The sequence below is a fragment of the Zalophus californianus genome, chromosome 10 (assembly GCF_009762305.2).
Source record: "Zalophus californianus isolate mZalCal1 chromosome 10, mZalCal1.pri.v2, whole genome shotgun sequence".
Taxonomy (NCBI): domain Eukaryota; kingdom Metazoa; phylum Chordata; class Mammalia; order Carnivora; family Otariidae; genus Zalophus; species Zalophus californianus.
In genome coordinates, this window is record NC_045604.1 from 47,972,591 (window position 1) to 47,988,588 (window position 15,998).

General features: G+C 37.8%; 1 protein-coding gene across 1 annotated transcript in view; it reads right to left on the reverse strand.

Annotated features, from left to right (window-relative positions):
- The window catches only part of TDRD5 (tudor domain containing 5), a 94,491-nt gene that overhangs the window by 69,753 nt on the left and 8,740 nt on the right, over positions 1 to 15,998 (reverse strand). The window contains 1 exon segment of the mRNA XM_035722342.1: positions 840 to 923. Within this exon segment, the coding sequence (XP_035578235.1) occupies positions 840 to 923 (84 nt within the window).

Genomic DNA, 15,998 nt, shown 5'->3' on the forward strand with positions numbered 1-15,998 from the left:
TCCTGCTTATATCCATATCCATTAGATCTGCAGGAGAAATCATTGTCTCTGGTTCTTTTCTTTGTTAGGAGTTCCTCCTCCTAGTCATTCTGTTGAGGGGTGGCTGAGGGAATGTACAGAGCCCTAAATATCAACCACAATCCAGGCAAGATGCAGCCTGGGAATATCTGGAGCAGTCGGAAGCCACCACCGAAAAAGCAAAGCCAAAATGAAACCCAAGAATAAAATTTATGAAATTAAAAATTTTTTAAAAACATTAAAAATTAAAATTTTTACAGCGGGGTGAGGGGAGGAGGGGCTATAATCTCTCAATGTGGGCAAGGTAGGGTGTTTCAGTACTTCCTGGGTATATTTTGTTCTCTTTGTTAGAGGACACTACTTCACAGAGTTACAGGGAAAATAAAACTGGTACATATATAAAGGTAGCATTGAATAGGGAAAAAAGGACTACATTGAAATTTTATCTATTAAAAAAATATATATATAAAATTAATAAATTTATATATATTATATATATATTTATATTTATATATAGGCCCCTATATATATATATATATATATATGTATATAGACCCCGGAAAACAAATTGAGAATCTCAGAAGGGAGGGGGTAACCAGGTGATGGGTATTTTCTAAATAATTTTGAGAACATTAAAAATTATTAGGAGTAATTTTTTTTCCTGATCTTAAAAGAATAGCCACTCCATTTGCAATATACTTGAAAAGATCAGGTATAATTATAAAATAAATACTCATAAGCAAAGTAAATTTAACCACAAATGAGATCTAAATGTATAATTAATTATTCATATTCATTTCCCAGAAACAGAAAATACTTACAAATCTTATCTTATGTTTTAGTTCTGGATTGATAGTCCCTCCAGGTCCAATTTGTGCAATAACCGATTTGAATGTGTTCTCCAGCTACGGAAAAAAAGAAAAAAAGTTCAAGTTATAATCCAAAAAGAAAAAGATCAAAGGTAAACCTGAACAATATGTAAAAGGAAACCTCTATCACAGGAAATGTCTTTCAATCAAATGGGTAAATTCTTAAGCGGCACTATAACATTTCATACCATCTAAAATATATTTAGAGCAGATGGAATCTATAAAACACTCTGCAATTTTCCAGGATAATTAACATTCTCTGAAACAATTAGATTCTAGAGTATTCCATTTTTCAAACTCCTACTCAATCTCCTACTCTTACCCAGAAAGGATTTTTGTTACTCATTTTCTTCTGTTTATAAAAATTCGATGTTTATTAAACACATGCTTAGTGAATGCCAAATGCAAGGAAGGGACTGAATGATGGAAGGTCCTAGGAGGCAGGAAGGAATGTGAGCCAGGGTAAGAAGGAAAAGCTCTTCTGTTGTAACAGGAAAGAAGGGAGAAAGAACCAGGTGGGATACAGAATGTAGGGTCAAGGTAGAGTGACTAACGGCTTCAGTATCCTGAGTTCAGCAGCAAGGCCCACTCCTAAGAGTTAGAGGGAAAGGGGAGACAGTTCAGGCAGTTGAGAAAGCAGAAAAATAAGGTGAGGAAATGAAAGAGGATTATCCAAATGCAATAGGCAGGGAGTAAAGACAGGAGAGGCGTAAGCTAAGACAACAGGGGTCTAAGGATTTTAGCTGAGACAAGCCAAAGGCATAGAGATCCCAATAAGGTTGAAGGTGATGTACAAGACTATTTGGAAAAATAAGCCGGAAGCTCAGGCAGTTAGGTCAGAGAAGCATGACAAACATGCAGACAGCCCCACCCGGAGAACAGCCACGGCAGGGGAGGCCTAAGTGAATCAAAGACCATGGATTCGCATTTCTCCCAGTAAAACCACAACATCTGAAATGGGATGACTTAAAGCATTAAGAGTCATAATGTATGTTTAAAGATAATAAGCGGGAAAAATAGATGCTAGGAAAGACTACCTAAAATCCTATCACATAGACAGAATCACTATGAATATTTTTTCCTTCTATACTTTGTATTTTTTCATCTTTCTTCTTGTTTTCACTTGGCCTGTCACTACTTACAAACTGTATAACCACTTAGGTCTCAGTTTCTTCACCTGGAAAATGAAGACGATTTCAGTATCTTGTAAGGTTATAGGAAAAGGGGCTGGGGGGAGGGAGATCAGATTCCTAGGATCATATCACTAGCTTTCACAAAAAGCCTCAGCCCTGGGGCTTATGTTCTTCATACTTCTTCGGCACCTGCCATCAGAGAACTCGCCAAAGCTCTCCCAGTGAACAGTTAAGAGAATCAAAAGAGAACTGATTCTTCACATCCCGACATGCTCCCCTCATTAGAAGAATCAGTACAACTTCTTGTATTATCACTGTTTGAGGGGACCAAAAAAGGTCACGGCACTGTCATTCCTCTCAAGCCACTTAAAATTAAGTAGGGAAATGAGATAAAAGCATAAACTGCCATAACCTAAGGCTGACTCTGGGCATCACTAAAGAGGGACAGAAGCACAGAGGACCTATTATCACATTAGGTTATAAATATAGGGAAAGCTTCCTTTTTGAAGGGCCTTGAAGGGTGGGGGGGACACTGCAAAGAAGGGTGGTAGAGACGGCAATGAAGCCATAAGGAACATCGTAAGCACAGGAAAAGGGGAAAAAAATAACTTGCCTGGAGGCACTAAGGAAGTAGTGGAAGAGAATACTGAAGAAGAGAGAAGGAAGTACTACAGAATACCTTAGGTGCCAAACTAAGGAGTTTTACTTGGTTATGCAGACAAAACCTCGAGATTTTCAGCAAGGGAAAGACACTATCAGAATTTTAATCTGTCAGCAGAAAATGGTATTAGAGGTGGACAACCAACGGGGAGCCCAGTGCCAGTCTCTGGAGGGGAGTCTTAGACTAGGGAGTAAGACTAGAAAGAGGGGACACTATAAAGGTGGAATGCAGAATGCATAGAAATTAGGAAAGAATCCAGTGCAGGTGCTGATTCGAAAGGGACGAATAATAAGAGACCCAGGGAAACAGGCTCAAAGACAACAAGTTTTAGGAGGAAAGCTAAAACACAGAGGTAGGTTTTTGCTGGTTTTTAACAAATTCCAAAAGTGTGGGGAACTGGGAGGTAAATGACAGGATGAGAATTACAAATGTGATTTTTCTCTCTGGAGTGTGGCTTGTGACAGGGTCAGCAAACGATAGCCCAGGGGCCAAATCTGGCCCACCATCTGTCTTTGTACTGCCCATAAGCTTGGAATAGTCTCAACATTTTTAAATAGTTGGGGGGGAAAACATAAAATGAACATATTGTGACACATGAAAATTATATGATATTCAAATTTCAGTATTCATAAATTTTACTGGAACATGCCACACTCACTCATTTATATATTATCTACATGGGCAGAATTGTGTGTTTACAACAGAGACGATTTGGACCTCAAGGCTCAAATATTTACCGTGTGGCCCTTTAAAGAAAACAGTTGCCAGGTCTGGGCTTAAGGCAGAATTGTGTGTTTACAACAGAGACCATTTGGACCTCAAGCCTCAAATATTTACCGTGTGGCCCTTTAAAGAAAATAGTCGCCAGGCCTGGGCTTAAGATGTCAAAATGATAGGCTCTTAGCTAGGGACAGAATGCTTCTGGAGAAGGGAAAAAAATGTATTTTTTTCCTCAAGCTAGAGCACTAAATTAAGCCGACTTTAAGCTGAATGGGGTAGGGAAGATTTCTTAAAGTCCAGCTAATCTTGGGGGTATCTATAACTGGAGGGCAGAAGTTATAATGAGGGGGAAGGGCAGTAAGAGAGGAAGGTAATCAGTGATAGACACCAGGAAATAATCAAGAGGGGACCCTGACTTCAATAATGCTTGTCTCAGTTGCCTACCTAGCAAACACAAAGAATGGATAATAAATCAAGTGAACAAAAATATTATAGGGGCATAAGCAGAGATGGAAAGTGACGGGGAAAAAATACCATATTCAGATAGGAGCCTCTAGGATCAGAAGAAGAGGCAGAGAAGAGCTTTGAATCAAAAGATGATACTCCTCAAAAAAATGGACAAAACATGAATAGGCAATTAATAGTAACATTAAGCAATAAAAGCATGATGCTTAACCTCTAATAAAAAGACATTAGTCAAATATAGTAACTTGCCTATCAAATTGGAAAATTATTTTCACAATAATGCCCACTTATTCAACAAAAATGTCCTGAACACATACTATGTGCTTCACAGTGGATATACAGGGGTAAATAAAATCAATATGGTCACTGCCTTCCTGGAACCTGGTAGTCTAGTCTAGTGTGGGGAGACAGACATGAAATAATCATAAATATAATATATAATTGCAATTATGATAAATATCATGAAAAGACTCACAGAGTGTCATGAAGAAATAATATGCCCAAAGGCATTAGGAAAGAAATGGGAGATCTAACAGATTGGGTTGGTAGGGAGGGAGAGGTCATCTACACTGTGGATTAGCAAAGGTACAGGAGAGATGCACAGTCCACACATACCTTATCTGAGTGCTAACTGAAACAACTTTTACGGAGGACAACCTAACTACATAAAAATACACATTCTTTTTGATGCAGTGATTGTCGCTCCAGAAATTTATCCTGTGAAGTAATGGAGATATATGCAAATTTGAGCAAGATTTTCATCACAAGGTTATTTTTAGTAACACTAGAAAGAGCCTTAATGCCTAACCAAGGTTACAAGTTAAATAAATTACGATGCATCCTACTGCCATTAAAAATTATGTTGCATCACAATACTTAATAATGTGAGGTGTTCACAACTTACAGTTATGACTAAAAAAAAAGCAGGTCACAAACCTGGGCCAGAATGATGCCAACTTTATTTAAAAGTAAAAAAAAAAAAAAAAAAAGTCACTTAGCATAATACTCTCTAGCTCCATCCATGTTGTTGCAAATGGCAAGATTTCATTCTTTTTTATGGTTACTATTACATTGTGTGTGTGTATATACACCACATCTTCTTATCCACTCATCAGCTGACGGATACTTGGGTTGTTTCCCCATCATTTGTCTTTGTAGAAAATGCTGCTATAAACACTGGGGTACAAGTACACTTTTCAAAATAAGTCAGTCAGAAAGACAAATATATGATTTTATTCATATGTGGAATTTAAGAAACAAAACAAATGAGCAAAGGGGGAAAAAAGGAGACAGAGAGGGAGACAGAGAGAGAGAGAGGGGGGCAAACCGAGAAAGGGACTCTTCACTGTAGAGAACAAACTGATGGCTCCCAGAGGGGAGGCGGTGGGGGTATGGGTTGGTTGAAACAGGCGATGGGAATGAAGGTGTGAACTTGTGACGCGCGCCGGGCGATGTATAAAGTGCTGAATCACTACACTATGCACCCAAAACCAATATAATACTGTATGTTAACTAACTGCAATTGAAATAAAAACTTTAAAAGAAAAAGTCAACTTTTCTGAGTGATAAAAGCATAGGTGGTTTTTTCTTTTCATCTGTGCTTTCCTGTATTTCAAATTTTCTACAATCAATCTCTATTACTTTGTAATATAAAGTTTAAAAAAAAAAACAGACACCTGGGTGATATTTGGAAACATGAGGGTGGGAGCATTTTGGAAAGAAGATGCATGAAGCTAAAAGCAGAAATGAACAGAAGTGACATCTTAGAGGAGTATACTACAGCCCTGTGGCCATATGGTGAAACATAAATACATTTCTGATAAAGATCACAAAACTGGCACAGACACATATAGAAGCAAAGTTTTCAACTGCTAAAATATTTACTAGGTACCTCATCTGACAAGAAGCCAGGCAGTATGGAATGTGACTTGCCGTACTGAAAATTTCATCCAAACTCACAAGAAAACATATAGGGAACAGCTACTTTTAGTTGGCCAGGGAACACAGCTTCCAAAAATTGCATTAATGAACCCATCGAACAGCTCCTGCTGACAGTAACTGTTTAATATACCCAGTTGCTTGTCCAGGATACTCTTAAAAGACAGTTGGGCCAGGTCAATCAAGGAAAATAAAAAAGCATCTTTTTTTATATGCAATACCAAGCACACCACATAATGCACATAAAAACTATCAACTCTTTGGTTGCAAATTAAAAGTTAGGTGCAAACTAACACCCATCCCTGATTTTTAATTCATTAAAGATCAGATCTTCTTCTATAATTCCAGGTTTACCTACTTTAAACCTCACGGTGAATGTTACAATGAAGTTTCCTAATGTGTAATGTAAGATGGGAGTAGAGTAGGATGGGGTACTCTTAGATACAGTATGAAGGCTAGAGAACCCAGAAATGCCAGATCCCTATTCCTTGACCAAACATTCTTAAAGGCAATGACCTATTAATGGAAGCAAAGTAACACCATGGTTAGCTGTGATCTGGGACTACACTCAGACAGAGCATCTGAGGCTTTATTCCCTAGAAAATATGACTAATCCATACTCATTCATTCACATTTTCATTCTCCATGTAAACTTCCTCAGTCAATATAAAGGGAATTTAATAGAATGTGGTATAAAGATTATTCACATCTTGCAAAACAGAGTTTAAACTGTTCTAGCTGTTTGCTTCATGAAACAAAGCATGGCAATGACCAAAAGGCAGCAGACCAAAGATCACGCCTGGTTGTTCCACTCAGAGGTGAAAGATGAAAAAATACTAATACTCACTTGATGAAGGAGAAATTTATTTTTATTCTTTTTAATAACATGTTTCTCTTATGACAAAATAGCATATGTTCACTGTGGAAAAACAAAAAACAGTATCAAAAAGTCTGTAAATGTGTAATTTAAATTTGTTATAGATCTGTTCTTTTTCTACACTAATACATACACTTGTAGAGTTCTAAGTAGGACCACAGAGCAAACTGTTAGACCTATAATTTTGAAGAAACGTCAAGTTGTACATTTATAAATAGGATTATGTAGGATCTGATAATTATGTGGAGTCTGTCCTGCTAGCAAATTAAAATACATAGTTTAGGAATTAGAGCCCACTCTTTGGAACAAGATTCAAACAGCTCCTATGGCAAAAACTTCAACTGGCGGTGAAATGTGGTTACTAGATTGCATAGATGAGGAATTCTTGGAGCTGCATGAAACTCAAAGGAAAACAGTTACAGAAAAAGTGTCTGTGCATCCCTCTCATCCTCTCCTTGGAGCCATGCCAGGATCAAAGGTCCTGTGCATTTGTTATTGCCTGGTCCTGAAAGTTACAGGCAGGGTCTTCCCACCAAGTTCTATGGAGTTTAAAGTCGTTGAAAAAAAAAATTGTACTATTATTCTTTAACATTTTTTCTGGAATTTTTAATCAGTACAATAAATTTGGAAGACAGAAGAACTTCAAACACTGGAAAAAACAAAGCAAACTTATCTTTCATTATTGAGCTTTACACAGTTAATTTATTTGGACTCAATCATTTTTGAGTTTTGCTTTGTTAGGGTGGGTACTATACTAACTGAATTGTGTTTCCTAGAATTCATATGTTGAAGCCCTAACACCCAATGTGATGTTTTTTTGTGATGGGGTCTGAGGGTGAGTACGGTACACACACACACACACACACACACACACACACACACACACACACACACACACACACACACACACACACACACACACACACACACACACACACACACACACACACACACACACACACACACACAGGAATATTATTCAGCCATAAAAAAGGAAAGAAATCCTGCCATTTGTGACAACATGGATGGACCTTGAGGGCATTATGCTAAGGGAAATAAGTCAGAGAAAGATAACCACTGTATGATCTCACTTATACACAGAATCTAAAAAACAAAACAAAACAAAACAACAAAAACTTGAGCTCATAGATACAAGAACAGATGGGTGGTATCCAGAGGCAGGAGTTTGGGAGTGGGTAAAATACGTGGAGAGAGTAAAAAAGTACCAAATTCCAGTTATAAAAAGTCCTGGGGGGCACCTGCGTGGCTCAGTCGTTAAGCGTCTGCCTTTGGCTCAGGTCATGATCCCAGAGTCCTGGGACGGAGCCCCGTGTCTGGCTCCCTGCTCAGCGGGGAGCCTGCTTCACCCTCTGCCTCTGCCACTCCCCGCTTATGTGCACTTGCTGTCAAATAAATATTTTTTTAAATCTTTTTTAAAAAGTCCTGGGGATGTAATATACAGCATGGCAAATATATTTAATACTGTATGTATTAATGATATAGAATAACAGATATTACATAATAATATACATTATATAATTATAGTAATATATTACATAATAGTTAATACAGTATTAATACTGTATTGTACAGTTGAAAATTGCTAAGAGAGTAAATCTTAAAAGCTCTTATCACAAGAAAAAAATAATTTTAACTATGTGTGGTGATGGATGTTAAGTAGACCTACTGCGATCATTTCATATTATACATATCAATGCATCAAAGTTGAATATCTGAGACTAATATGTCAATTATATCTCCATTTTTAAAAACAATAAAAAAAATTTTTAAATGATATAACTCAGCAACAAATGGAGGAGATGCATAAAGTCAGATATGTGGGAGGAGGCACAGAGCTCCACACCCTCACCAGGCATGCCACTCTCCCCTGGAAGAGTGGCATGGAAGCTCTCCAAATCCAACATATTGAGGGTTTTTTGAAGGTTTTGTCCCAACAGCATAACTGATTGACTTCATTCACCAGGGGCCAATGAGTCAACCTTCCAGCCCCTTTCCTCTCTCAGGAGGTTGGGGGTAAGACTAAAACGTTCCAACCCTCTAATCACATTGTTGGCTCCAACTGGCAACCAGCCCCTATCTTAGGTGATTTCCAAAAGTCACATCATTAACAATAAAAGACACCTTTAAAGCTCTCATCACTTTAAAAATTCCAAGGGTTTTAGGAGCTCTGTGCCAGAAGAGAGGAAAGAATGTATTTTTCATACAGTAAATCACAATATCACATCCTATAATCATCTTAATGGATGGAGAAGATTCCTACATACATCCAAGGAAAAAAAAAAATCTCAGAATCTAGGAACAGAAGGGAATTTCCTCAACCTGGTTTATGGCATTTATAAAAATGGTACAGTTAAAACCATAGTTAATGATGAAAGACTGAATATTTTTCCCCCACAGTCAGGAACAAGGCAAGAATTTCCACTCTCACCACTTCTATGCATTATTATACCAGAGAGCCTAGCCTATCTAAGAAGGAAAAAAAGGCAGATTGAAAAGGAAGTAAAACTATCTACTCCCAGATGGTATGATGACCTATGCAGAAAATCTCAATTCTGGGGCACCTGAGTGGCTCAGTCAGTTAAGCGTCTGACTCTTGATTCTGGCTCAGGTCATGATCTCAGGGTCCTGGGATCAATCACCCCTCCCCCAATCACACCAGGTTCCGCACTCAGGGTCAGGAGTCTGCTTAAGGATTTCTCTCCCTCTTCCTGTGCCCCTCCCCTCTGTCTCTCTCTCTCTCTAATGAATAAATAAATCTTTTTTTTAAAAAATCCCAACTCTACAAAATAGCTACTAGAATGATGTGAACTACAGAAATGAGTTTATCAAGTACCTTGATTCAAGGTCACAAGATAAAGGTCAATATACAAAAAAGTGCAATTAATTTTCTATATACTAGCAACAATTAACTAGAAAATAAATTGAAAACATCCTTTACGATATCAAAAATATGAAAAATGTGGGGGTAAAATTTAACAAAATATATGCAGGCCTTGGGTACTTAAACTATAAAACAGTACTGAAAACTTAAAGACCCAAATGGAGAAATATACTATGCTCATGGATCAATATTGTTAAGATGTCAATTCTTTTTTTTTTAATATATTTTTTTTTAAGATTTATTTGAGAGAGAGAGAGCGCACATGAGAGGGGGGAGGGTCAGAGGGAGAAGCAGACTCCCTGCTGAGCAGGGAGCCCAATGCGGGACTCGATCCAGGGACTCCAGGATCATGACCTGAGCTGAAGGCAGTTGCTTAACCAACTGAGCCACCCAGGCGTCCTGTTAAGACGTCAATTCTCCCCAAACTTATCTATAGGCCCAATGTAATTATAATGAAAATCACAAGAGGCATATTTATTTTTGGTAGAAATTAACAAGCTGATTTATATCAAATTAAGTTTATACGAAAATGCAAAGAACCTAGAGTAGACAAAGCAATTTGAAAAAAAAAAAGTTGTAAGACTTAACTATATAATTTCAAGATGTTATAAAACTAGAGTAATAAGATAGTGTGGTATTGACAAAAGAACATGTAAATCAATGACCAGAATAGAGTCCTAAAACCTACACATACGAGAGGTCAACAGATTTAACAGAGGTGCCAAAGTAATAAGGTAGTTGAGCGAGAAAAAGTGTTTTACAAAAAATAGTGCTAGAGGAATTAGCTAGCCATTGCATAAAACTTTGATCCATATTGGTACCTTATATAAAAATTAACTTGAAATGGATAATAGAGGGGCGCCTGGGTGGCTCAGTCGTTAAGCATCTACCTTCGGCTCAGGTCATGAACCCAAAGTCCTGGGATTGGGCCCTGCATCAGACTCCCTGCTCAGCGGGAAGCCTGCTTCTCCCTCTCCCACTCCCCCCTGCTTGTGTTCCCTCTCTCGCTGTGTCTCTGTCAAAAAAACAAATAAAATCTTTAAAAAAAAAAAAAAAGAAAGAAAGAAAGAAATGGATAATAGACCTAAGAATTAAAATCATAAAACTTCTAGAAGAAAACACAAAACATTTTTGTGACTTCGTATTCAACAAAGTTTAGGTAGGCAAGAATCAAAAGAAAAACATAAGTAAGTTAGATTTCAACAAAGTTAATGGCTTCTGCTTCATCAAAGACAGAACTAAAGAAATGAGACAAGCACAGACCAGGAGAAAGCATCTGCATAACATGTCTCTGGTAAAGGACTTGTACCCATTCTTGTATAATTCTTCCAACTCAACACAAATCTCAATTCTTAAGAATGAGCAAAGGATGTGAAGCGATACTTTAAGGAAGATTTACAAAAGGCAAATATGCATATGAAAAGATACCCAACATTATTCATCATTAGAGAAATTCCAATTAAAACCATAATGAAATACCACCACACACCCACTCAAATGACTGGTATTTTTTAAATTAACAATACCAAATGTTAACAAAGATGCAGCTGGAACTCTCTTATGTAGCTCATGGGAATGTAAAATCGTACAGCCACTTTAGAAAACAGTTCGGCAATTTCTTATAAAGTGAAACATATACCTCCTGAATGACCCAACAATCCTACTCCAGGTATTTACCTAAGAGAACTGGAGTCCACAGTCATACAAGGTGTATGCAAATGTTCAAAGTAGCTTTATATGTAAATACCCCAAAAGGGAAACAACCCAAATATCATCTAATGGAAGTAGATAACAAATTGAAGTATATCAATACAGTGGAATGATATGCAACAAAAAAGGTAACAAAAGCATCATGCTAAGAAGCTAAACACAAAAGCTAGACGCTATTTAATTCCATTTAGATGAAACTCTTAAAAAGTCAAACTCACAGAAAGCAGTGATTTTTATATCTGTGGCTATAGCTGGGAAAAGAGATCAATTACAAAGCAGCATAATGGAACTTTTTGAAAATGATGGAAATGGTTTCTTGATGGTGATTACATGACTGGCTACATTGTCAAAACTCAAATTGTACATTTTAAATGGGTAAATTTTACTGTATGTAAATTGTCACTAAAGCTAATTTTTTTAAAGTTATACAGGTAAGGCACTTTTATGTCTTGAATTTAATTTCCATGTGCTTATTCTGAACTCTACTTAAGCTGTCATCTTGCATGGATTGAGAAGGAAGATGGTGGAGAAGTAGGGGATCCTAATTTCATCTGGTTCCTGGAATTCAGCTAGATAGCTATCAAATCATTCTGAACACCTGCAAACTCAACTGGAGATCTAAGAAAAGAACTGCTGCAATTCTACAAATAGAAAAGCGACCACTTTTTGCAAGGTAGGAGGTGTGGAGAAGTGAACCCAAGAAGATGTATCAGAAGATAAACCCCGGAGGAAGGGAGCCAGCTACCAGAAAGTGATATAGCAGCAGAGCACAAAATTAGAACTTTTAGAAATGTGTTCCAGTGAGGGAAGAAATGTGGTCTCAGGATCCCCAGGGTCACAGAAGGAATAGGCATGCCTGAGTGCAGCAGAGTTCCCAAGCATCAGAGCAGGGAAGCCAGCTGCTATCCTCAAGCCCAGGAGTGGGCTTTCAGCTCAGTGCTGCCATTAACCCTGAGCGGGGGCATGGTAGGGCAACGGCTCTCCAAGCAGGGACCTATCAAGAGGCAGAACCACAGTGAGATCCCATCCCTGCCATGGGAGGAGCAGTCCCAGTGCACAGTGCAGGGGTCTGTAAGTTTGGAAACTCGATACAGGGTCATGTGCCTGAGATAAACACTCGGTCACAGGCTGGGTGAACACAGTGCCCACAGAAACCAGGGACACAAGAGTGATTGATTCCTTTTCCCTGAGGGTGCACTAAACACTGGGGTGTGCAAATTTTCAGCTCCGGGGCTGGAGATCGGAGCGCCACCATTTTCATGTTCATTTCCATCCCCAAAGTGGGACAGAAAGCCTTCAGAAACAAAAGCCACATAGAGCAATGTGAAGTAGCTTACACTGAGCCTGGCCCCCTGGCAAGGGCGGTGCAATTCCGCCGGGGGCAAAGACACCTGAGAATCAGTACAACAGGCTCCTCCCCCAGAAGACCAGGAGGAACATATGGCTAATACCAAGTTTACCGATCATACAGAACTGCAAAACTCCAGCACTAGGATAAAACAGTATGTAGATTTGGGGTTTCTTCTCATGGTTCCTTAGTCTTTTAATTTTAATTTTTTTTTCTTTTTTTCCTTTTCAACTATTTCTTATTTTATAAACTCTTTAAGTCTTGTTTAATTTTCATTTTTACAGTTACATTTTTATATATATTCTTTATTTTTGGCTTCCTTTCATTGTATTCAACTTTATTTGTGTGTGTGTATATATATATTTCTCTTTCCTGACAATTTTGGGATCTAGATTCTTCTAACAGACCAAAATGTACCCAGGACCAAGGGTATTGCTCTGTTTGGTCCACCTGTTGGATTATATTCTCTCTTCTTTCTTTTTTTGGTTTCTGATCTCTTCTGATTTTTTAGTATATATTTTGATGGGGTCATAGTTGCTATGTTTGTATTTTGTTCTCTTGTTCATCTATTCTTCTCTAGATAGAATGACAAGATAGAAAAACTTACCCCAGAAAAGAAAACAAGTGGCAGTATTAACTGCCAGGGAATTAATCAATATGGATATAAGATGTCAGAGCTAGAATTCAGAATAACAATTATAAAGATACTAGCTGGGCTTGAAAAAAGCATAGAAGACACTAGGGAATCTCTTTCTGGAGAAATAAAAGAACTAAAATCTAATCAGGTCAAAATCAAAAAGGGTATTACTGAGATGCAATCGAAAATGGAGTGTCTAACTGCTAAGATAAATGAGGAAGAGAAAATTGGTGATATAGAAGATAAAACGATGGAGAATAAAGACACTGAGAAAAAGAGATAAAGAACTACTGGATCATGAGGGGAGAATTCGAGAGATAAGTGATACCATAAAGCGAAACAATATTAGAATAATTGGGGTACCAGAGGAAGAGGAGAAAGGGGGGGCAAAAGGTATACTGGAACAAATTATAGCTGAGAACTTCCCTAATCTGGGGAAGGAAACAGGCTTTCAAGTCCAGAAGGCACAGAGACTCTCCCTCAAAATCAATACAAATAGGTCAACACCTGGACATATAATAGTGAAGGTTACAAATCTCAGAGACAAAGAGAAAATCCTGACAGCATCTCAGGACAAGAGGTCCTTAACCTACAAAGAAAGAAACATAAGGCTGGAAGCCGACCTAGCCATAGACACCTGGCAGGCCAGAAAGGACTGGAATGATATAGTCAGGGTGCTAAATGAGAAAAACATGCAGCCAAGAATACTTTATCCAGCAAGGCTGTCACTCAGAATAAAAGGAGAGATAAAAGTCTTCCAGGACAAACAAACTAAAGGAATTTGTGATCACTAAACCAGCCATGCAAGAAATATTAAAGGGGATCCTTTAAACGAAGAGAGAGCTTCGTTTAAACAACTTAGACCAGAAAAGAACAGAGACAATATATAGAAACAGTGACTTAACAGGTAATACAATGGCACTAAATTCATATTTTTCAATAGTTACTCTGAATGTAAATGGGCTAAATGCTCCAATCAAAAGACAAGGGTATCAGACTGGGTAAAAAAGCAAGACCCATCCATATGCTGTCTGCAAGAGGCTCATTTTAGACACAAAGATACCTCCAGATTGAAAGTGAAGGGATGGAGAACCATTTATCATGCTAATGGATATCAAAATAAAGCTAAGGTGGCAATCCTTGTATCAGACAAATTAGGTTTTAAAGCAAAGACTGTAATAAGAGATGAAGAAGGTCACTATATCATAATAAAAGGGTCTATCCAACAAGAAGATCTAACAATTATAAATATTTATGCACCTAACCTGGGAGCAGCCAATTATATAAGCCAATTAATAACAAAATTAAAGAAATACATTGATAATAATACAAAAATAGTAGAGGACTTTAACACCCCACTCACTGCAATGGACGGATCACCTAAGCAGAAAATCAACAAGGAAACATGGCTTTGAATGACATACTGGACCAGATGGACTTCACATACATTCATTCTATCCTAAAGCAACAAAATACAGATTCTTCTCGAGTGCACATGGAACATTCCACAGAATGGAAAACATACTGGGTCACAAATCAGGTCTCAACCGGTACCAAAGGAGTGAAATTAGTGAAATTATTCCCTGCATGTTTTCAGACCACAATGCTTTGAAACTGGAACTCAATCACAAGAGGAAAATTGGAAAGAACTCAAATACATGGAGGATAAAGAGCATCCTACTAAAGAATGAATGGGTCAACCAGGAAATTAATGAAGAATTAAAAAATTCATGGAAACAAATGAAAATGAAAACACAACTGTTCAAAACCTTTCGGATGCTGCAAAGGCAGTCCTAAGAGGGAAGTACACAGCAATATAAGCCTTTCTCAAGAAATAAGAAAGGTCTCAAATACACAACCTAACCTTACACCTAAAGTAGCTGGAGAAAGAAGAGCAAATAAAGCCTAAACCCAGCAGGAGAAGAGAATTAATAAAGATTAGAGGAGAAATCCATGAAATAGAAACCAAAAGAACAGAACTAATCAACAAATCTAGGAGCTGGTTCTATGAAAGAATTAATAAGATCAATAAACCCCTGGCCAGACTTATCAAAAAGAAAAAAAGACCCAAATTAATAAAATCATGAATGAAAAAGGAGAGATCACAACCAACACCAAAGATGCAAACAATTATAAGAACATATTATGAGCAACTACATGCCAACAAATTAGGTAATCTGGAAGAAATGAATGCATTCCTAGAAACATATAAACTACCAAAATGGAACCAGGAAGAAATAGAAAACCTGAACAGACCCATAACCAGCAAGGAAATTGAAGCAGTAACCAAAAATCTACCAACAAAGAAGAGTCCAGGGCCAGATGGCATCCCAGGGCAATTCTACCAAACATTTAAAGAAGAACTAATACCTATTCTTCTGAAGCTGTTTCAAAAACTAGAAAGGGAAGGAAAACTTCCAAATTCTTTCTATGAGGCCAGCATGACCTTGATTCCAAAACCAGACAAAGACCCCACCAAAAAGGAGAATTACAGACCAATATCCCTGATGAACATGGATGCCAAAATTCTCACCAAGATACTAGCCAATAGGACCCAACAGTACATTAAAAGGATTATTCACCACGACTAAATCAAAGTTACTCCTGGGCTGCCAGGGTGGTTCAACATTTGCAAATCAATCATGTGACACACCCCACATTAATAAAAGAAAGAACAAGAACCATATGATCCTCTCAACAGATGCAGAAAAAGCATTTGA